Source organism: Aegilops tauschii, chromosome 7, assembly GCF_002575655.3.
Source record: "Aegilops tauschii subsp. strangulata cultivar AL8/78 chromosome 7, Aet v6.0, whole genome shotgun sequence".
Lineage (NCBI taxonomy): Eukaryota > Viridiplantae > Streptophyta > Magnoliopsida > Poales > Poaceae > Aegilops > Aegilops tauschii.
The window spans coordinates 507,597,480-507,620,873 of NC_053041.3; the positions used below are offsets into that span (position 1 = coordinate 507,597,480).

Here is a 23,394-nt window from a genome sequence, read left to right on the forward strand (position 1 = left end):
AAGGAAACAGAAAACCGCGAAAGTACGAAAGCACAATTTGTGCTTCACATGCAAGCACAAACATGCTTCACTCTTTTTGGAAAGCATAATTTTACTTCATGTAGAAGCACACGTGTGCTTCCGCATGAAGCACAACTGCGCTTTAGTTGATTTCTTGAAAAGTGAAAAGCACAGATGTGCTTAGGTTTCTGTTTTTTTTTCTGTTTTATTTTGTTTTTTTGGTTTTCATCATTTTCTGATTATTTTTCCAATTTTTGGTTCTTGATTTTTGTTTCTGTTTTCCGGTTCTCTTTTATTTTAAAAAATAGTTTGTCCAAACCTATTAACATGGGATTTAGTTTCGAAGACCTCGGCAAGAAACACAATGGTGAAAATTGTTCGTGATTTGGACGCACAACTTAAGAGATAAAATATTTTAAAAAGAATGAAAATAAAAGCACAACCTCGCAAAAAAATAAAATAAAAGCACAAAACCTCGAGCTTGCAACAAGTTTCACACATGTAGTGCGCTACATGTCACCATGAAAGAAGGTGGAAGTGACTTTTACCAGGGGTACCCCAACCAGTGATTTCTCCAGGCCGTTTGCCCTGAGCTCGTGGGCTCTTAGCGCTAACCAAAAACCGAAATGTGTTGATTTCTAGGCCGAGTTAACCACTGAAGGCCCAGCCCAATAATGACCCACGGCATGCCAATCCCAACTCGCTTCATTTCGCTGCTCGCATCGCACAGTCCGCACCGCATCCATCCATCTCCTTCCACAGCTAAAACCCTAACCCCTGAACCAGCCTCCGCCGCCGCACACCCCTTCCACCCACCCCGAGCCCCCGATACTCCGGCGGCCGCCCGACATGGGGAAGAGGCCGAGGTCGACGCGGCCGCCGCCCGCGGCTGGCCTCCACAAGTCCAAGCGGGCCAGCGAGGCGGCGGCGGCGGCGATCTCCGACTCCGACGACGACGAGATCGACGCCTTCCACAAGCAGCGGGACGTCATCCCCCTCGACATCGACGACTCGAGGGACTCGGAGGAGGATGCTTTGGTGATGCCCATCTACGACGTCGAGGGCGTTTCCGACGATGAGAGCGATGATAGCGAAGGAGGCGAGGACGGCGATGAAAGCGAAGATGGCAGCGAAGGAGGCAAGGACGGCGACGCGCACGCAGGTGATGTCGAGGTATGGGACAAATCATATACTGCAAAAATCAAGAGAGCGCAGAGGGCAGCCAAAGAGGCTGCCGGGGATGATGGCAGCGCGGAAGAAGATGAGGAGCCGGAGGATGATCCAAAGAACTGGGGCACAGGGAAGAAAACATACTATGATGATCATGAGCAAGATGCTGATGATGTTGAGTTTGATGAGCTTAGGAGGTTGCAGGCAGAGAATAAGCTGTCGATGAAAGATTTCGGATTGGAAGATGATGAAAGTGATGAAGAGGATAATAAACGCTCAAAGGCGTCCGACCATCAAGTGAAGCTTGCTGATGAGGCATCCCCTCTTGAAAGCTACACGAAGCTGAGGGAAGATTTTGCTGTCCTGTCAAAAGACGAGAAGATGGATGTAGTGTACAGCTCAGCTCCTGAACTGGTTGGGTTACTGGCTGATTTGAACGATGCCCATGAACAGCTGAAGGCAATAGGACCAGTCACCCCTGAGTTGGCAGCTGGGCAAGGCAAGAATAAGGGTAAAATGCAGCCATTGGAGGTGAAGCGAGCTTGTCTGTTGGCTCATTGTCAAGCCATTACCTTCTACCTCCTTATGAGAGCAGAGGGACTGTCTGTGCAGGATCATCCTGTAATTGCTCGGCTGGTAGAGACCAAGAATATGGTACAAAAGCTGGCAAATATAAATCTTCCGAACCAAGATGGGGACACTGAAGACCATTTTATGCCTGATAGCAGCACCCTTGATGAGGTGAATAAGGCAGTCTCTCTAGAGAATGAGGGCAAATCTCACAATTTACTAGCTCTGGACAAGGTAAAACAGGGTGCTGAAGTAGCCGAATTGAAAAAGAATAAGCCTTCTAAGGGGCACCATGAAATTGCAAGCAAGGATGAGTTTATGGGCTTGCAAAGCAAGGAAATGTTGAAAAGAAGAGCAATCCTTGAGGAGGGGTTGAAGCAAAAAGGGCTGTGTAAGTTGAAGCCAAAGTTGTCAAAAACCATGGCAACCAATAGTAGGAAAAACCTGCAGACATTGGATGACTTTGATGATGAAGTGCAGAAAAATAGTCAAGTGGTCAAACCTACAAAGCTCCTGGTTAATGCAGCTGGCTCAGTTAGAAACAAGGTATGGGATATTTTTATGCATGTTTCTTATTGTTGTTGGTTTACGTCATAGCTAGCTATTTTAACTTGTGCAAAATCTAAATATCTTGTGATAATGATCTGTACCTATTTGGCTCAAGTGTTTTATGCATGTGGTGAAAAATTCCAAGTTTGTAACTGCAAAACTACACCAACAAATATACATACTCTCATGTAGGGCCAAAATTTCAATACCATATGTTAGATTCTTGATAGTATTCAGCTGAAACATCCTGATTTCGACCAAGTTTACATCTGTTACATTTCTACTTTATTCTATGATTTTCAACATTCCACATTCCTTTTGTTGTCAGTATGCCTAATATTAGGCGAGTTTGTAATATAATTGTATTGATAGAAACCATAAGTGAAACTGCATCCTTATACCCAGCTGTGTTAGAGATATTATCAGCCAGCACATACTATACATGATTTGAAACATCATTATATCCAAAAAAGTTTGTGAAATTCGAGGATTATTAGGTGATTTTGGAGCTGCTGTCATGGTTTACATATTGATCCTGAGGTTTTGTCGATATGTCTCGAGTTCAATAGGACTTTGCTTACATTGCAAAAGTGAATTGGAATTTTGATAATACTTTGACATGGCATTTTGTTGCTAGCTGTGAATGTGAGAAGAAATACCATTGTTGGTAACATAGCAATGATGAATTGTGCTACACTCAGGGACACTGGCTACACTTGTCTTCCAGCTTTAAAAACTCTGGCATCACATTGCCACACTCCTATCATATTTGCTTTGATAATATGCACTAGCCAACAATGCTGGTCAATTTGTTTTGTTGAAATGTTGCGTTATGCTTGAATCTTGCTGCTTTGTTAGTGTTTGTAATCTTAATATTACGGTGTTCCAGAACAGCCTTTGTGCTATTATGTGTCATGTTAACAGAATATATCTGCCATCAAGTGCATATAATTGTTTTTCTTAGCGAGGCAAACCTTGTTACTCTTGTCTTTTCAAAGATATCGTTTGAAATACTCGATGAATTTACAATTGCTGATTATTGCTCATCTACAAAACTAAATCCACCCTTTTAACATGTGCTTGTGCTTTGTGTATCGGTTGTTGCAATGGCTGTATCTATTCCTAACCCTTTTTTCTCTTCTGGCCATCATTTCAGCTTGTTTCTGGTGATGATGACATTCCAAAGCGAGATGAGATTGGTGAAAGACGCCGAAAGCATGAACTACGTGTTCTTGCTCGTATAGGAACCAATTCACGTGAAGATGATGAGTTGCCAGAAGATGGTGATCATACTGAAGAGAAGCTCAGCCAATCCAGCGAGGAAGATGGCGATGATCATGAATCTTCAGGGTCTGAAGATGAATTCTACAAAGATATCAAGAGGCAGAGGACCGAAAAGCGCATGGGCAAAGAACAGAGCACCCCTGCTACTGAGCTGGAGGAAGAAAGCGAAGGGGATGGCAAGAGGAAGATTTCGCGGCAGATCGAGAAGAACCGAGGACTAACTCGCTCCAGAAACAAGAAACTCAAGAATCCGCGGAAGAAATACAGGATTAAGAGTGATATACAGAGTAAAAGGAGGCAAGGTCAAGTGCGCAGCGCGAAGAAGCCCTCTGGTCCCTACGGAGGTGAACTGTCTGGCATCAATGCAAATGTCAGCCGTAGTGTTAGGTTCAAGAGTTGATAGCATCGGCCTTATCGTGAATGTACGCAAGTTTTGTTTGGTATGGTTTAGTTCGCGTGGGGCATGAAATTTTCGTTTGATGGTCATTTGTGTTTGTAGTAGTAAACAGTTTTGGTGGAAAGAAAACAGCATGTTTGCATTGTTTAAGATTATAAAATTACAACCACTCTGGTGGTTGCTCTATCTGCCTTCAGATGTTGGATTGTGTTTGATCGGAATTAGAAGCAGAAAGATGAAGAACTACCAGTTCCCATCTCACTTCTATCTGCAAATGCTTCTATTACATAATGTTGCTGTGCTCAAAACAGTCAGAAATCTTTTGATTCAAAGGGATTCAATATGATTTTTGGAGCATTTGGATCCTTAGGATTTTTTCCTATGGCGGTCGTTTGATTCGCTGGACTGGAATCCTTATGATTTTTTCATGGAATTCATTTGTACTCTATTTTGAAGGAAAATTTCCATCCACTCAAACCTCTTGGTAGAATTTCTTTGTTTTTTTTTTGCACTATCAAACACTCGTCCATTCATGTATTCGCTGGACTAGTAAATTTTGTAATATTATATAGGATACAAGTAATCCTGTGAATCAAAGAGGACCTCGAACTACATAATGTTTATTGTGGGGACAAGGATTACATCATTGACAATTAATAAGTAGGAGAACAATTATACTCCCTCTGTTCCCAAATACAAGTCTTTCTAGAAATTCCAACAAATGACTACATACTGAGCAAAATGAGTGAATCTACACTCTAAAATATATCTATATACATTCGTATGTTGCAGTCCATTTAAAATGTCTAAAAAGACTTATATTTAGGAACGGAGGGAGTATATGTCAACGTAACAGAGAGAAAACCTGAAATCATCTTTGCCACTCAGACTGCCATGGAGGCATGGACATTGTCATTGTAGTCTGCTGGAATATTTCGAATCAGAGAAATGGGAAACATTTCAAACATGAAGTGCCTGCAGTCAACACATGGAAATACCTTCTCAAGCAATACCTTATTCTCCTTGGTCACAGAGTCAAAGACAAGAATGCAGACACCTTGGAGAGTAGGATTTACACTCGTCTAGGATGATTTTGTGTTGTAGTTTCGCCTTACAAACTCTGAACCTCATGTTTCCTGTAACAGGCCTTCCATGATCTCCTTTTCTTTTTATTTCTTCGTCTTGTTTTTCTTTTTGTTCCTCCCCTGCATGTACATAACTACCCTTTTAATCTATAGAAAATACCATAGAACAATTGTTCTATGGTCCTTGCCTCCTTGGCGTCGACCCTCCCCCCACCCGAACCAGAAGCTGGTTGTTTGTTTACCCTGTTGTTGGACAGCTATAGGAGCTGTGGGTATTGTGAAATGTCAATAAAGTCAATGAGTGCTGAGTACGATGTTTATATGCATATTAAAGTGCAAGTTAGCTGTTTTGACTCGATAAAGTGAGAATTAGCATTTTTTTAACCATATATGAAATATTTTTCTAGAAATGTAATGATTGTAGAAACATATTATCCGAAATATGCATATGAAACATAACATCCAAAATAAGCACGGACCATCATAGTCTTACATACGAAACATATCATCCAAAATAAGTGGCAGCTCGGGAATCACCAAATTGGCAGCTTCAGGCTGGATGTGCATGCTAGTTCATTTCCTGGAAGCGATTCTAGCCAGCTAAGGTAAGAATCTGGGAGTTTATTTTGGATTCTGATTTTGTGAGGCCTAGAGTCTGAGAATCACTAGCTGTAGCTCAGACAAAGGCCACCTAAGTGTTGTATACCTAAAAAAGTAAGTGTTGTAGATTGGTGTGGAGAAGCTCTTAAACAATTCAAAATGAGCTTGTCAAGTACATTACAAAAGATCACTATTATAGTAAACATCATTGACAGCCTGATCCCTCGGTGACTTTATCTCTGGATAACCCCGGTCTAACAGCCTGAACTTGTGGCTCTAAACCTGCCATCTGCGATAAATTTGTCGTATCCGTACTATGATTGAATCATCGTCATGCAAAGAATTTCCTCCCATTCAAACTCTCATCTTGATAGGTCAGTGTATTAGTCATAAACTAGGAGCACATCAATCATGCATTGGTTTTCTAGGAGTTTCCTACTACCAATTTGCTACTTGGGCACAGCTTGTAAAGTTGTAATGACTGAAAGATAAGCCTATCGCAGTTAGTGTTTTCAGGGTTTTGTCATTGTATTCATTGGCTGACTAGGATGCTAAGAATGCTGACAAAACACTTTCAGAAAAAAAAACAATTCACAAGAGCTTGTCAAGTACAGAACAAAATATCACTATTAAAGTAAACATCATTGACAGCCTGATTCGGTGACTTGATCTCTGACAGCCTGAACTTGTGGCTCTAAACCCGCCATGTGCAATAAATAAATTTACTACATCCATACTATGATTGAGTCGTCGTCATGCGAAGAATTTCCTCCCATTAAAACTCTCCTCTTTTTTGTCCGACTGGCCCATTAAAAACTCTCCTCTTGACACCTCAGTGAATTAGTCATAACCTAGGAACCCCTCAATCATACATTAGGTTTCTATATAAGAGCCCTGGTACTAATTTGCTACCCAGGCACAACTTGTTAATGACTGAACGATAAGCCTATCGCAATTAGTGATTCCAGGATTTTGTCATTGTACTCATTGGCTGACCTGGATACTAAGAATCCTGACAAAAGAAAAACACTCACAGAAAAATTAAGAAAAATGTTTCTTTCATGGGGACCTCACCCTAGCAGTCTGTTTGGAGCATACCTGGGCCTGGAGTGTCCAGTTGGCTTTCTTGAATGCTGGGCGTCTGACCTTTCAAGATGCAGAGAGATTCAGCTCAGGAGCTAGGTGCCCCTTGGTCACAGCAGAAGGCAAAAACCACTGATGTGATGAATCTCTTTTTTCTAGCTCTTTTTAGTTCTACTTCCAGCACCCATTGACAATATAGAATGATGCAGTTGGAAGACAAATCTGTGTACAGGGACATGCTTGTAGGCCACCTGTACAAAGAGGTGGCCTTTCTGAATTTCACTTCCCATACTAAAAACATCAAAGACAATGATGCTACATTTGATCTTTAGTGCATTTTTTTTTCTGTACGACTAGGATGTAGACGGGTACCATCATCTGGAGACTAGTGGAACATAGTTCAACAGTTCATGCAAAAAATTGCGTTGTTGTAGCATGTATCGAATCTACAGCTTGTTTCAGAAGTGAAGGATGGTAACAATGGCCACTTTATTTTTATTCGGAACCTCAAGTTTAGGTTCAAATAAAACATATTTAACTCACTTAAATACTAGGAACACTGTACATTATTGTAGAGCAAGCTTTTTGCAGCAATGCTTTCTTTTCTGTCTGGGGTGGGCACATATATATTCGCGCCAACAAAAGAACATACATATATTGCAAGTGGCTCAATTCGACGTTGAGCCAGCTCATGTACACAAGACCTGACAATTTCAACCATCCAATTCTTCCATGTGTCAGGTCTCAATGCTGAGTTGCTGACCAAAGAAATCATCTTTCTTCACAGCATCCCAGCAAACCATCTTCCTTCAAAGCCACTGAATTTTGTAATATGAAACTGCGCTTCCTGCATCAGTGACACCCTTCCTTTGAACTTTGAAGCCTGAATTTCAGGCTACCTCTTTCCTACGGAAGATGTTCATCGCATCACTGTATAGGGCAACAGAGTTTGAGACAACAGCAAGCACGATCATGGTTACAGCCAATATCTTGTCACGCTTGGTTGCGATTCCATAAGGATCCCTTGGAAAAAAAACGAGTTTATGTGTTAATACAGGAGTGCTTAGCAAATAGGGAATATATAACCAATCAGAAGCATTATTTAGGTACCTTAATATGACCATGGCAGGAAAGATAAAACCAATCAAAACGGCAGCTGTGGCACCAGTAAACTGGAATGCATCCCAAATGCTTGGTATGAAGATGGCAGCAGTATAAATAACCACGAGGAGTGAGATGGTTATGATTGTAAATCTCTTATTGTCATAAGAAATGTGCCTCGACGTGGGAAAGAGTAGCCCATCCAAGTTGAGCCTAAGGGCAAAGAAGACGATGGGGAAGACAAGCATGACGTGCGCAGCATAGCTCACTCTGACTACGTCATTGAAGACAGAGCTGAAAGGAATGCCAAGATTTGAATCGAAGTTGGCGAGCACATCATCCAGTGTACCATCTCCAAAGAGAAGATAAGCAAAGAAACTTGTGGCAATGTAAACACTGGAGCAAAGGGCCAGTGATGTTCGCACAATTGGTTTAGTTTGTGTTTTATCCTCAAGCTCATTGTCAATGCTGTGAACTGTAGAATCATGAAAAACTTTCATTTAGAACCAACATAACTGAACAATGGCAAGAATAGCTGGGCACTGAAATTGCATACCATTATAGTGGCAGATATATGCAGTGACAAGGACAGGGACAGCCGTAAAAAGCTTCCAGACAGAACTAAGATCATCTATTTCTGGGAAAAGCTTGGGCATTGCTACAGTTCCATTGATGACTTTGATTATGGCAATCCCAGCAGTAATAACAACAAAAACCACAGCGAGAGCAACTGATAGGGCAGATGTGTAGCTCAGTGAATCTATAGGAAACGACAAGATTTAAGATTAATATCATGCAGCAACCATGGTGAAAAGTAGTTATTTCATAGTTTGCACAGATGAACACGTACCCAATCGTTTAAAGCTCACCAATGGAGCAAACACGAAAAGAGTTGTCACAAGAAGAACAATGGCGCGAGAATTCCACAAATGTGCTCCAAACCAGCCCTCCAATATGCCACGATGATGAATACCGCCTGACGACGTTCCAGATAATACATCACCTATCAAAAGTTCAATAACCACCGTCAATCACAGTTCATGCAAATAGAACTGTTCATTTTAATTATTAAGGTACAAGATGTTACTTGAAGATAAGAAGATGACTTCTAACCAGCTCAAGTTCGAACTGGTCTCTTATGTTTTTACTAAATTACTCAAAATGACGAATTATTTCTTCAGAGGGGGAGCTAGGGTTTCCATTTGCCATTTGATAGTACTTATCAGGAGCTCATGGATGAGAATTGTCTAGAAAGTAATGTGCTGAAGAAACCCAAGTCAACCAGCTAAGCAATAAACACATGCTCTCAGTAAAAAAAATCAAGAACATCTTGGAATTATTCGTGAGTCGTCTCCAAACATAGGCCCTGAAGTGTGCCATCACTGGAATAGAAGGATTAAAAGATACTGTAGTGGAGCACTGGATTATCCATAACAAGTCCCACATGGTGAATTTAAGCTACATCACAAAATGTTCGAAAGTAACACAGAGAACAAGAAGGAGAAGTATTGAGCTTAGATGAAATACCAATGATAATCATGTAAACAATCATCACGCCGATGTTGTTTATAACCACAGAGGCCTGCAGCGCAATCCTCCCCCATTGTCCATATGCCTCACCCATCAGCCACCCATATGACGTGATCTTTCCTTGGTGGCTGCACCTGATAAGCATGTCAATGGATGCCTCTGTGAGCAGTGCCACAAAGATGATCATCAGAAGGCCAGGGATGAGGCCCAGCATCTTGATGCTTGCTGGCAAGGCCATGATTCCAGCACCAACGATGGTGGTCGAGAGATTGAAAACTGCCCCGGAGAATGAAGCTCCATTAAACTCATGGAATCCCTCCTCCTCCACCTTGACCGGAAGAAGCGGCGCGGTCTCATCTCGTATTTCATTGCGCGCCGTCTGCTGGTTCACGTCTGCTGATCCATTCCCGACACCCATTTTCTATTTCACTCTCCTGAAAGGAAAGGATTCGAGTCAACGATATAGCTCAATAGACTATTTGATTTGACGAAAACCAGTAGCTTTGTGTTTTCTCTCGATACTTCTTATGATGAGATCCAGTTTGTTATGAAATTTAGACACACTTGATTTGATCTCCATCTCTTGTGTATTTAATTTAATCTTCAAATAAATGAAGGATGCCTTGTTTAATGCAAATTCCGAAAGAAGACAATTTTGATAGCTAGCATTCAGAAGACAAAAGTCATAGTAGTTCAGAGTATACACATCAAAGCATCCTATAGCAACAAACAATTACGGAACCAAAGGGCTAGATGATGAATTTAATGACCAGGATTCACTAATACTCCCTCCTCCGGAAATACTTGTCCTAGAAATGGATAACATGAATGTATCTATAACTAAAATAAGTCTAGATACAACCATTTCTAGGACAAGTATTTCCGGACGGAGGGAGTAAGTAATAACAGTATAAAGTTCAATCTAATGGTATCCTGCAGATGAGGCAAATCACATGGAGAAATGATATCCAAACTATATGACCCAAGCACAACAAAGTCAACTGAAGCTTTTTATTTTTCTCCAACACAATCCGGCCCGACTTTCATACACAAGATTCGATTATTCCATCTTCATAATCAAAGAAATGCAGTCCATGCTCAACTAGCACATACATCCAGCAACTGTCCTAAAGGCAACATCCCATTTTCCACTGCAACTCACTCCCACAGAACCCATTATCATCACAAATCCACAACAAGAACAGATGCAGCTTTCTCCATAGCAAGCAAGAATCCTGACCAAGAACTCACGGCAAAGGAAAAAGGGAGAAAAGAGCGTTACCTTTCCAGCAGAAGTCTCTCCGGGATCCGAAAGCCAGAAGAGCAGACGCGACCAGAGCCAGACAAAAGCAGAGAAGAACTTGTGGACTGTGGTCTGCGGAGGGAGGGCCGCCTCTCTCTCTCTCTCTCTCTCTCTCTCTCTCTGCCACCAGGCTCCAGCACCCGCCTCGTTTTATAACGAGGAGACGCGGAGCTGCCTCCAGTTAAGGCCAATCAATCATTGAACCAGTCCAAACCTCTCGCTGTCACCCGCTACAGGTCCCCTCGCTCGCTCGCCCGCCCACGAGTGGATGGATCCCGTCGACGTCGGCGGAAATAATAAATCCGATTCGGGATCCCGTCCCTGTCTCGCGCTCCTCGGAATCTTGCAGGTGGGCCGGCGAGGTGGTGGATTTGGGGGAGGTTTTGCCCGTGCTGGTCGCTCGTGTTTGGCGTGCGGGCTTCCTCCTGCCGGTGGAAACGGCGGGTGGAAGACGGCGGAGGCGTTGCGCGGCCGGCCGGCGGGGTGGTCGGAGCCCCGCATTTCCGGTGGCAACGACCGTGACAGTGCCAGCTGAACCAGCAGCGTCTTTGTTTAGTACAACACGTGTTCTCTGCTAAAAGACGACCAAACAGTATGGCTACGTATTGTCAACGTAAAAACGTATTAGGACGAAGGCGGAGGCGCATTAGCCGATGGGGGTGACGGCGTGAGGCCGGACGGACGGAGTGGGTGAGTGGCCCGGCCCAGCTGCCCACCAACCAGAGACGGAGACGCCACGCCTCCACACGACGCGTCCCGAGCCGGACCACCCCACCCCACCCGACCCCGCCCCAATTCCCCCCCTCCCGTTCCCCTCCTCCAACGCCGCCGCCGCCGCCATGGCGGGGCTCGCCGACGAGTTCTTCCTCGGCATCGACGAGGACGGCCCGGGGTCGCTCGGGGAGCCCTCCTACCTCTCCTTCTCCGACGCCTTCGAGGAGGAGGAGCACCACTTCACCCACTCCGACATCTCCCCCGACTTCGACATCGAATCTCAAACCCTAACCCCCGCCCCGGGCTCCCCCTTCTCCTTCGACTCCGACCACGACCTCGACCTCGACCTCAGCCTCGGCCTCGGCCGCCTCTCTCCGTCCTTCCTCCGGATGCGGAGCCCCTCCCCGGCCCGCTCCCCGCCCTTCTGGGACTGCCTCGAGGAGGACCTCGCCGACGACCTCGCGGACGGCCTCGAGTGGGAGGAGATCGCCGACGCCGACGACGCCGGGGACGCCTCCGTCCCTGGGGGTGGCGGTGGGGGCGGGGCGGGAGGAGGGGGCGACGCCGATGCCGACGTGTTCGGCTTCCTCAGCGAGCGGGAGATCCTGGGCGTCATGGAGGGGATCGACAGCGGGGAGGACGAGTCCATGTTCTCCGACGAGCCGCCCTTTGATTTCGGCGACGAGGGCCCGGAGCTCGACGACATATTCCGGAGCGTCGGCTGGGAGGTGCTGCCGGTGCCGCTGGATGACGACGAGTTCGAGGTGCTGCCGGGGCATATGGCGGACGTGACGGTGGGGGGCGCGCCACCTGCAGCGCGGGCGGCAGTGGAGCGGCTCCAGGTGGTGGCGATCAGTGGGGAGGAGGCCGCCCAGGGATGCGCCGTGTGCAAGGACGGGATCGTGCAGGGGGAGCTCGCCACGCGGCTGCCGTGTGCACACTTCTACCATGGGGCGTGCATTGGGCCATGGCTCGCCATACGCAACTCATGCCCGGTGTGCCGTTACGAGCTGCCCACTGATGACCCCGACTATGAGCAGCGGCGGGCGAGGCGGCGTTCTGCTGGTGGTTCCACAGCACAGTTGGGCACACCTATGCAGATGTGAGCATGGGTTGCTTGGTGGCATCTCTTGGTTGCAATCCCATCCAAGTTATGTGAGAAACCTCACTCTCTTGACTCGCTCAGTTAGGATGCTTGGAGGTTGCTAGGGTCATACTTCTTTGGTTTTTAAGTGTCAGATTGATGTAGCGGTTCTGAACTTCTGATTGGGACTTGATTGGTAAGAACAATTGTTAGAGCTTCTGTATATATGTCGTGCTGCTTCAATAACACAGAAAACCAATTCACTCACTCGATGCTTGTTTTATTCGTATTGTTTGTGACAAATCAATTAGTATTTTCTTCTACTGGATTACTGCTTTTCTTATTGCATCAGTTACCGGCATCGTGATATCAGAAACACCATTATAGAAGACTCTTTTGTACTACAAATCTCAATCTGGTATGCTTTAATCAAACCTCAGTGTTGCTCTTCTGTATTTAGATGTAATTTCTTTGTGGTGATGCTACTGATGTGAGCTTCTCTGCTGCACTATAAGTACTGTAGGTTTTAATTAGCACACAATACCAGTTTGCTGGAAGTTAAAATGAGAAACCTCACTCGGTGACCGATAAGTTAGGATACTTCGAGGTCACTAGTCGTACTATTTGGTTTGAAGTGTTGATGTAGCTGTTCCGATTGGGAGTTGAATGGTAAGAATAACCATTAGTGCTTCTGCATATATGTCATGTTGCTTCAGTAATACAGATAAGTTTCTTAGTCACCGAAATCTTGTTTACTTTGTATTGGTTGTGACAGAACTTTCTTCTACCGGCCTACTGCTTTGCTTACTGCATGATTTACTGCCATCATAGTTTCAGAAATATCTTTATAGATGTTATTAGTATGCTACTCTCTGTACCAAGACTGCCCTGTACTAGAAATTTCAATCTAGTTTCCTTTAATTAAACCTGTGAGTTACTTTTCTGTACTGGGAGTATATATCATTTCTGTAAGGTGAGCTTCTCTGCTGCACTGTAAGTACTGTGGTCCTTTAACTAGCACACAATACCAACTGGCGGTGTTTAGCAGTACCAAACAAGCCATCAAAGTTCCGTTACGTTTGGAGTGGTTGGTACTCACTCCGTAAAGAAATATAAGAGCGTTTAGATCACTTCCTATGGAGGGAGTAGATCATTGTGCTGAAAGTCAACATGGCCCTTCCAAAAATGGAAGAGTTGGTTACCGATTCTTATTTACTCGTTTATATTCGGTAATAGATAAGTCATCAAAGTTCTGTTACATCTGGGAAGCAAAGTACAGTTAGATCCACCTGCAGGGAACATGCTGGAGAAACCATCTTTTATCAGAACTAGATGACCCGTTGCGCCCATAGCGCAAAAAGCAAAAGCGAGCCAAGTATTCAAACCATATATATGTGACTGATTTAGAATCAACTTAATAGATACTTATATCTTAATACATGGTACCATGATACATTAAAAGGAAGTAATGAGATCACTTGATAATACCATACTTTGGTTGTATAAAGTAAGCTATAGTAGCAAAGATGCAAGAGTGAGCATTCAGACTATGCACTGAGACATGTAGCATATGCCATTAAACAATAATAATGTGAGCCTCAACATTTAGGTAATTGTTGTAATATTAGGCATAAAGTGGCAACACGTGTTATATAAACACAAAATTACCAAAGTTTGGAAGGTCCTAAGAAACCAAGACACTTTTTTGGCAAAAACTTGATAGTGCACTAAAACTGAAGTCAACCAAACATTGCAGTTAAAAATCAACTATCATTTTAACTAAAAATGTGTTAAGAAGTCCCGATTGATCACTCATGACAGGCCTGCAGGAAAGTTTGTGCCATATATACAAAGCATACCTTGGTATGGTAGTCCATTTGTCCTACTCAATTTAAGTGGTGATCGAATGCGTCAGTATCCTATTCGCTTTGGAGTTGTAACCAACAGCGATGATAAATTATGAAATTCTAAAAAGATGATGGTGAACAATGAACATGAATATTTATGAGCAAGGCCGGAGGAACATAAATTAACAAAAATATATTTGGTTCTAATGGAGGCACTCTCAAAAAGATAGCAAGCAAGTTTCACAGTGTAGCTACGAAGCTCGAATTAAAACATGAGAAACCAGGACTGAAAATTAATACTTATACCAGAACAGAAATAGTACAAAGCCAGCCTGCCAAAGAACCGCTGGATCCAAGGGAGAAAGAAATGAAAAGAAACCCTCATAACCAACATAATAATTTAATAACGTATTCCTATTTTTTATTGGGTACACCTCAAAAGTAATGCCACATGCAAGAAGGTTTTACAAAAAACTATAATATGAGCAAATCCACAGCATTGTAAAAACGTTTAGTACCCATATAACATTATCAATTTAAGTTCATAGGTAACAAATCCAGCAGTCAAGTAATACTAAGCCAAAACAGGAATTTCAATTGTAAACTCAGTAGCATCATGAAATTAGAAGTCTAGTATAGGAATAGAGGCCCATGGTAAGCAACTTCACACAAGGTAATCATCCAGTAGGTCAATATGTTTAAATGGTTTAATACACAATTTTGTATATCCTAATCAGATGGTTACCCCTTCCTCATAAGGAATGGAAACAATAACATAGAAAGGCAGAAACAGAGTGATTGCCATGATATCAGTTGTCTGACCCCTGTTCCTTCCCTTGTGTTGGTTCTTTCTCTCATTTAGCGCATGCCCTTGCACCATATCGAACAATCTAAACTGATACCAAATAAGCTTGTACACCATAATGACAAGAGATATGCATTCCCCTTCCAGTTGCCTGCACATTTGGAAACAACAAAACAAATCATTCGATTAGAAATTCCCAGCTGCTAGTCTACATTATGAAATAGGCATACACATAGTTAACTGATGATGCTTCTCTAAGAAATGGATTCCCCTGCAAGTTGCTTGCGCATTTGGAACAACACAACAAATCATCTAATGAACATTCTCAGCTGCTGGTCTGCACTATGAAATAGGTAAATATCGACTTGGGCTATACTCAGTTCAGTTTCTGTCACAATAGGCCATGTGCTTTCATTGATTGCATGAAAGGTATTTAGATGGCCTCAAAAGCTTTGCGCAATCTAACATGCCGACCTTGTGAACTCGCTCACTGAAAGGTTAACAGTACCAATGCAGGTGTTAAACTGCAGAAAGAATGCACCAATCTCCAAAATTGTGGAAGAACTCTCATTATGAGGCAGAAATGGCCAAACTGTTTTTGTAACACCTCAATATTCCAGAGCAGAGTTATAAGAGGGGTCATGAGTCGCTTTGGAAGCACGGGAATGGCTAAATAATCTGCAAAATCTGTAACAGACGCAAATTAATATAATTCTCAGAAGAAATATTGCTCTTGTGCATGTGATAAATTTAAATGTAAAACATTTACAGTAAAGTCAACAAAAACGAACAGGAATTTAATTTATTTTTTTTAATAAAAACTATACATTGCACTCTTTGTAGCTAAGTTCTCCCGAGTGACCATTCATCATACGACAATAAGGTAAATGTCAGTTTTACAAAAATCACCAAGATCGCCAAACACAAGACACAAGTTGCTTTAGAAGGATGGGGAAGACCGAACAAATGTAGCAACTGTAATGAAGAATAAAAAAACAAAAGCCTTGGAAGTTGCGTTCCATATGTACGGAGATGGCGCTGCCCAGAAGTTTGGTCACAATTTTACATTAAAGAAGCGCAATATCAATGACTCCAGGCATAAGACACACATCCACGTAAACAAGAGAAATGTGTTGAATATTAGCAAAATGTCATTATATTCATAGTTGCTTTACTTACCTTCAGTATATTAGTGTACAGACATTTTCAACAAAGCAGATAATAATAAAGAAGCACTCAAAAAATAATATAGCAATCAAGGCGAGGGGTGCTCACCTTAGGACGCCTTACCGCCATAAGAACATTGGCCCATGGTTAGTGCAACTACAATTGCTTTGTTCCAATGAATTTAAGTAGTACCTGTATCATGGATGACTATTTGTATCCCTTAAACCTCAGATCATGCAATGCAAAATAATAAGTACTGAAAAGGAAGTAGTAGTCGAAACAACCAAAATATTGTCCTCTCTCCTGATCTTGGCTGCACTTCGGATAGATCAGACCATGGAAGTAGAATTAAGAATCAATAAGGCCAGACAATGGTATTCGTCGACGCCACATATATGATCTGTTTCACCCCAAAGAAGAAACAACATATGATTTGGCTTTCAGCTTCTAAAAATATAGAACAGTGAATAAATCGAGGCCCTGGCAATCAATAATTTTATCTCCATTGGTCCTTTCATCGGTTCATGGAAATAACTCTATAGAGTAAAGCACATCAAAGGACACACAGTTCAGATGCAAAAAGCAAATCCCTAGTTCAGTTCTATTGAAAGACAAAGATGATGACAAAGATTCTAAGCTAGATGGCACATCTACACAAAGAACCAGCATGACAAATGCAAGGAAACCAGAGATAAATTTTTGGCTAAGATTGAAGAAAAAAAACAGGATGAGCTCACCTTTGATCTGCAATAGCACATTTAGGAATAACCAATTTGTTCCTCAATCATGCAAGTACCCAGGACAAAAGAATCTTATAGTTCGTGGGTGAGCAACCCTTCTGAAGCTCCTACAAAGAGAAAATTTTGAACTTTAACCCAAAGCACATAGTCACAATGATTAAACCCAAAGCACATAGTCACTACGGGGAAAGGAACATGGAAGGAAAAAATGTCTTAGCTCACACATTTTATCGATCAGGAGATGAGCAGAAAAGATCTTACCTCCGGAAGCAAATAACCACCTGATGTAGTCACCTGAAACAAACAATCCTGTACCAACAAAGGAGGAAGAAGGAGGAAAACCGAACAGCAAGAGGTGAGGCAACTGAAAATCGATGCGGCCATGTACGACGGCTGAAATGGATGGGGCAGCATGCCGCTTGCTGCTGCGGCTGTCCTCCTCTCCACCCTTAGACGACAACTATGATACATCTCCTGGGAACCCAGATAAGCGTTAGAGTAAGCATCTAGGCAAGCACCCCTACAATGGAGAAAGCGAGAGATAGAGAGAGTCCCATTACTACCCACCCAGAACGGTTCAGCGAACGTGCAACGCTGACAAGCCTAGCTACTACTGTACGCGTTGTAAGTCCTAAAAGAACCCAGCAGCAGCTACCCTTTGGATTGACGGGTGGGACCATAATATGCAAGGGCCTCTCACAGCAAAGGAATATATGGAGGGTAAGAATAAAGGAGGCGTGCAACCCTCACCTGGCCAAACACGGAAACACCGGCCCCAAACACCTCCTCTCCAATCCTCACACCGCTCTTATCTCATTGCCGGCCTATGCTAAAAAAAAGAGCGTTCTCCTGCGCCCGACCTCTACTGACCCAAGTCACTGTAACGCGGGACCAAACAACAACTGCGACCACAGACGCAGCTGGGTAGAAAACGGTCAGGTAGAAACAAGTAGAGTAGCATGATTCCACTTGCTTTGACCGCTCTGGCCGCACGGAGCCCAAGCACACGTCGCTCTCGCGAGAGCCCGGGATAGCAAAGCAGGCGACCGCACCAGCTTCCACACCGAAGACACTGCGACGCGGGCCCAGAAAAAATCGGGACCACAATCCAGGCAGGGCACAGTCCGGGCGAGTAAATCATTTGATTTCCACCCCTCACACCTGACGCGCGCGGGAACGAGCCAATCACGGCGCGCATGCAGGGCCAGCCAATCGACAAACACAGGACTTCTCTCACCTAGCCAATCCACTCGGTCAACCATGAGGCAGAGAAGGCAGAGGCAAACGCCGACGACGCGCGCACACAACCCACCCACTGGCCCTTGGCCCCACGGAAGAACGGGCCCAGCTGTCACAGACCATTACCCTTAGAGCGGGCGTGAAATAGCATCGAACGGCTGACCAACCGACAGAGAGGCAAAAACAGAAACAGTAATTCCATCGGGCGGTCAAAAATCGTTCTCGCACGCAAAGGCTCTAGTATGGCGGGTAGTCTAGCGTTGTTTATATGTCTCATATGGGATGAAGCGTACCTTAGTTGCTTATTGGATATATGAAAACGACGACACGGCATGGCAGTTGCTTGGAAAAAAATATCTTGGCACTCGCTAGTTATTCATTGAGACCAGCAAGTGCTTCTATGTTCATTTATTTGCCATGCTATTTTCTTCAGGCTAGTGTGCGGTGTTCGTAGTGTGCGTCTTAAGTGGAAGACTGAAAGGAAAGGTTACCTGACCAATCACAGTGAAACATCACATTTTTCAATTCTTTTTGCAAGATTTTTTATGTAGACGGCACTCCATGATTTCCATGATTTAACTGGTTGTGCAATTTTTGTTGCCATAACTGGTTATCGAATTGTTTCTAAGTATTACTGCACTTGCTCTTGTTCTCTTGCCTGGAACAGCTTATGGCCAATTTTTGGTTCCTGGTTCAGAAATGCCAGTTTTTGGTGCCCTGTTCAGGGTGGCATGAATGCAAACTTGTCGTCCTTCCACTGTGTCGATGCATTTCAAGGTTTGTGTCCTTTATACTGTGTTATGGTTCCTGGTTCAGGCAGGCTAAAGAATGCATCGGTGACCAGCTAAGGCCTAAACTCTTATGCGCACATGATGCCGGTCTGATCGCTGGTGTTTCGCACGTGGAGATAGAAGTGGCGCACGCTGATCGCTATTCGCTAGTGCTGATGCCCCTAACAACCGAAGGTTGGCACTTGACCTGCCGCCGCCATCTTGTCCTGAACAGAGGAGGTGTCTGACGCGCAACACCTTCTGAATCTCTCATGGACACTGGTTACTCTTCCTGTTGACCGGATGGAGCAACTAGATGGTCTATGGCGAGTTGGCTGCCGGTGTCCGGCGGCTGGCCGGTGTTCGACGTCGCTGTCGCCGGCAGCGGGGCAACACCAAGGCCACCAGCGATTAGTCGACAGGGGACTGTAGGAACGATGTTGCAGCCAACGAAGTTAACTGATACGGAGTAGTGTTTCACTGAAGCAGGAGTGAACAATCCCAAGAGACCGATCGATGAAAACATAATAATCCAGCTACATGAATATCCACACGTCCCGTGATTAATCTTCTCCCGACATGCTATGGTACCATCGTCCTAGGTGCATATACTACGATCGCGAGCACGTGCGTACGTACGCACGGATCCTACGGCGTTCTTGCGGCAGCAGCTTCGTCGCCGGCGTCTTCTCCCGCTCGATCGGTGGTCTCTTCCTCGGCGGCGAGCCTCTCCCGCAGGCGGCGGAGCTCCTCCCGGAGCCGCGCGTTCTCCCGGACGACCTGCGCGTGCCTGGCCTCGGCGCGGTTCAGCTCCACGACGAGCCGCTGGTTGGCCGCGCGCAGCTCCGCGGCGCACGCCGACAGCTCGTCCAGCTGCCTCCGCCGCCGCATCCGCGACCGCCGCGCCGACTCGCGGTTCGACGCCAGCCGCCTCGCCTTCCTCGTCTCGCTCACGGCGTCGGCGACGTGGCTCAGGCCGCTGCCGCACGACGGCGGGCCGTGGCCATTGTCGCCAGCCCCGGCGCTGCCGCCGACCAACCACCCGTCGACGAGGTCCACGTCCACGTCGTGCGGGTGCGGCGGCAGGTAGGACGTCGGGAGGCCGACGAAACCGGCCGACTGGTACGCCAGCGCGGCGAGCTCTTGCTGCATGGCCGGCGCCGCCGCGAACTCGCAGATCGCAATGCTGGTTGCTATGCCAAGTAGCGTATGCAGAGGGCCACTCTCTCCCTCTCCGGCGGCGTCGAATGGATGGAGGGAAGGAGGAAAAGGCTGCTCGCCGCCGCTTTAAACCGCGCGCGAAAAGGGAGAGCCCACCACTGGCCACTGGCATGCACCGCCGATGCGGTCAGCAAACTTTGCCCCTTTCGGAGCCCCATTGCCATTGCGTCCGCGCTTTGATATTACCTATCGTCCTATCCTGCTGTTTTTTCTGGGATCCGTCGCTGTCCGCGGTTCGGTTGTGGTAATTTGCTAGCGGCATAGATGATAGATCGTCGTCGTCGACGTCAAGATAGGCTTAGTTTCTCCTTGTTTCGGAAGTGTTGTTCGCGTGCGGTGTCGATCGAGAGAAGTCGCGGCACTTCCGAGAATTTTGGTTGCATTGAATCGTAGATCACCAATTCACCATCGAGGGGCATCGTTTTCTTGGCGGTTGCAGAGGTTAAATCGTGGAGTCTGAACATCTTGCCCTGTTAATTTCCGTTACTGAGTTGGCTGGCTATAGAGTATAGACTAGGAATTTTTCTCCTATAAATATATTCTGTGTGCAAAAACGGAGGGTCTTCAGCCAAACTTTTCTGTTGTCGTGGCAACTGGCAAAGGGATGGATTTGCCTTTTAGGCCTTTGTCTTTGTGCAAGATATTGGAACAATATAAGAGCACTGTATAGTGACGCCACACAGTATTAGTATAAACAAGGCCAGATGCCAGGACCCCAGCCGCTGTTTGTCCATCACTTAGACTTGGGGCATGATGCCGCGTCAGAGGTTTATGGTACTGTTTGGTCAGTCCCTCCTCGTGCAGAGACCTTGTTAGTGCTCTTGATCTGATGCCTTCCGGTTAGGTCCATGGAGAGCTAGCTTTCTCTACAACCTCAAGAAAATATGGTGCCGGTCTATGTGGATATCTTGATCTTAATACACATCTTAGCTTCGAGTATATCTATAACTGATGTCTGATGGTCCCTCCGATCCAAAGCAATGTCGTGGTTTAAACCGTGACACTTATTTTGAATCGGAGGGAGTATCATATGACATGCACTCCTCCCTAGCCGCCCCTCCTCCCTCCCAACCGTAGCCGCCCCTCCTCCCTCCTCCTCCCTAGCCGCCCCTCCTCCTCTTCCTTTCCTCGCCGCCGCCTGAGGCAGCCGCCGGGCAAGCTCGGGGCGTCAAGGATGGTAGCGGCGGGGCCTCGGTTGCCCTGCCTCTGCGTGGGAAACACCGGATCTGGAGCGGTGGCTCCATTGGCAAGGCACGGCCGGCTTGCAGCCGTGCGGGCGGTGGATCTGGCGTCCCGGCTGCGCGGGCGGCGGGATCCGGTGGTCGTTGGCGGCCGGCGGCGTTCTGCGGTGGTCGGTGTGCGCGATCTGGCGCCTCCCCTCCTCCCCTGTTCGGCGTGCGGGCCAACCTCGTCGGGCCGCGCTTCCTTGGGTCGCGGTTCTGTACAGGAGACGCTGCTGGTGGCGGGGATCTAGTTCGGGAGAAATCCCTGGTCGGCCATGGCCGGCCGCGTGGACGGCGACGCCTGAGGGCGCCGTTCCCCTCCTTGGAGACGTCGGTATGGACTGATCCCCTCACTTCCCCTTCCCCTAGGTCTCCCGGGCGAAAGCCCTAACTTTGTTGGGCGGCGACGGCGCTCACGGCGCCGTTCCCTTCTTGAAGGCGCCGCTTTGGGAACCTTGGGGCTGGGTGGCACTTGTGGGTGATGGGCGACGGCGGTGGTGCGGCCCTATCCTAGCATGGATCTGCGTCCGTTGCTTGGAGATGGACTCGCGTAGGTGAAGGTCGTCGTTTGGCGTCATGGTGGCGTCGATGGCGGAGGCACCTGCCAAGGTTGGCACCTCAATCTGCTCTGAAGATGGACCAGTGAAAGATGGCGGCGACGACATATGTGAGTGCGTCAGACCGGTTTGTGCCCCGGACCCAGTATGTGGCTCGGTCGGGGCCTCCGGCTTTAGATGTTAGGCTTGGGTGAGAGGTCTGGGTATTTGGCCCAGCTTGCACCCCTTCATCATATGAATTGGAGTAGCGGCGGATGTTGCCAAGATGGCGAATTCAGGCATATTGTTGTACTACTTTATAAGGTCCTCGAGAATAATCAATAAAATGGCCGCATGCATCTTCCAGATGCAGAGGCCGGGGGTCATCCTCCTTTTCTAAAAAAAAATACGCAGTAGCATGCACATTTTTTCCTGCGCATTTGCTAATTTTAGAATCGCGTCAGTCGAATACTTAGAGCAAAGAGGTAGCACACGAGGCCGAAAATAGGTAGGTTGCGCTACTGATAAGGCTTACTTTGCCTGTTCAAGGCAGTGCAACATAATATCTTTGTATACATGTCATTAGGTTTTAACTAGGGTTGCTTAGTTCATGCTTATCACAAGCTTTTGTTTGCTTACCTACTAATGCCATTAGCTGCTATAATTTTTTTCCAGCTTGGTGTGTCACATTCTAGGAGCTAAGACAATTGGGCATGCCTAAAGCAGAAACTCGTGGAGGAACAAAAAGGTATGGGGGGTAGTCAAGATATGTCTAAAGCAAGAGGTTGCTAATCAGACGGCAATAATTGTTTGGGGCGACTCTTGTTGACCATCAGCTTTTGGAACACCAACCTGTCTTCTCTCGTAATTAATTTACTTAACAAAGGTAAGCACTACATGTTCATAGCCTTAGCCACACTTGGCTTTGGTGCCATAAGCAGCAAATGGCCTCTAACCTTTTTGAAATGAAATACTCCTACCTCATAGCCTTTTGCTTTCTAGCAGAAAGGTGTGCGTGCTTTTAGATAGGCCGGACACACAAATTAATGTGCACTTCTCATTGAGGAAAACTTGATTTCATGTGTTTCTGATTTATATATTTCTTGGTCGGTCTGGCATGAGATAAAACTGCAAAATTAAAGCATTTTGCATGAGGAAAACACGGAACTTTTTCGCTTACTCTAATAATCAGCGCAACTCTCGAATTGTCAGGCAAATGTGTAGGCCTGTCATCTGAAAACACAGAAGGAGAAATCAAGAAACGGTCAGTGCTAATAAACTTCTCCTATCTAGTTGAGAAACCTTTCAATTATAAAAACAGAGGAGATATGGACGTCGGTTTGCGGGCGTGACCTCTTTTATCATCCACAATCGTT

The 23,394-nt window shown here is 45.6% G+C and overlaps 4 protein-coding genes across 4 annotated transcripts; 2 read left to right on the forward strand and 2 right to left on the reverse strand.

Moving 5' to 3' along the window:
* Window positions 1-724: 724 nt before the first annotated feature.
* LOC109745059 (protein THALLO) lies at window positions 725-4,166 on the forward strand. The gene is made up of 2 exons (XM_020304197.4): window positions 725-2,286; window positions 3,446-4,166. Exons 1-2 carry the CDS (start codon window positions 850-852, stop codon window positions 3,971-3,973), a joined length of 1,965 nt encoding a protein of 654 aa, XP_020159786.1. The 5' UTR covers window positions 725-849; the 3' UTR covers window positions 3,974-4,166.
* A 3,042-nt stretch (window positions 4,167-7,208) lies between these two features.
* LOC109745053 (amino acid transporter AVT6A) lies at window positions 7,209-10,989 on the reverse strand. The gene is made up of 6 exons (XM_020304193.3): window positions 10,652-10,989; window positions 9,367-9,803; window positions 8,690-8,842; window positions 8,396-8,599; window positions 7,849-8,314; window positions 7,209-7,761 (listed from the first exon to the last, which is right to left on the reverse strand). The coding sequence occupies exons 2-6, from the start codon at window positions 9,785-9,787 to the stop codon at window positions 7,629-7,631; spliced, it is 1,377 nt and encodes a 458-aa protein (XP_020159782.1). The 5' UTR covers window positions 9,788-9,803; window positions 10,652-10,989; the 3' UTR covers window positions 7,209-7,628.
* Window positions 10,990-11,378: 389 nt separating this feature from the next.
* On the forward strand, window positions 11,379-12,737 carry LOC109745065 (uncharacterized). The gene has a single exon (XM_020304203.4). It carries the CDS (start codon window positions 11,512-11,514, stop codon window positions 12,490-12,492), a length of 981 nt encoding a protein of 326 aa, XP_020159792.3. The 5' UTR covers window positions 11,379-11,511; the 3' UTR covers window positions 12,493-12,737.
* Window positions 12,738-19,513: 6,776 nt separating this feature from the next.
* Window positions 19,514-20,339, reverse strand: LOC109745067 (uncharacterized). Its single transcript, XM_020304205.3, has one exon. The coding sequence runs from the start codon at window positions 20,188-20,190 to the stop codon at window positions 19,687-19,689; it is 504 nt and encodes a 167-aa protein (XP_020159794.1). The 5' UTR covers window positions 20,191-20,339; the 3' UTR covers window positions 19,514-19,686.
* Between the last annotated feature and the right edge of the window lie 3,055 nt (window positions 20,340-23,394).

Excerpts from the sequence above, each read along its gene's own strand:
- LOC109745059 (XM_020304197.4), top strand. The coding sequence starts at position 850 with ATGGGGAAGAGGCCGAGGTCGACGCGGCCGCCGCCCGCGGCTGGCCTC. Across the intron at positions 2,287-3,445 it reads CTGGCTCAGTTAGAAACAAG|CTTGTTTCTGGTGATGATGA; the intron begins GTATGGGATATT and ends CCATCATTTCAG.
- LOC109745053 (XM_020304193.3), bottom strand. The coding sequence starts at position 9,787 with ATGGGTGTCGGGAATGGATCAGCAGACGTGAACCAGCAGACGGCGCGC. Across the intron at positions 8,315-8,395 it reads ATATATCTGCCACTATAATG|TTCACAGCATTGACAATGAG; the intron begins GTATGCAATTTC and ends ATGATTCTACAG. Across the intron at positions 7,762-7,848 it reads CCTGCCATGGTCATATTAAG|GGATCCTTATGGAATCGCAA; the intron begins GTACCTAAATAA and ends TTTTTTTCCAAG.
- LOC109745065 (XM_020304203.4), top strand. The coding sequence starts at position 11,512 with ATGGCGGGGCTCGCCGACGAGTTCTTCCTCGGCATCGACGAGGACGGC.
- LOC109745067 (XM_020304205.3), bottom strand. The coding sequence starts at position 20,190 with ATGCAGCAAGAGCTCGCCGCGCTGGCGTACCAGTCGGCCGGTTTCGTC.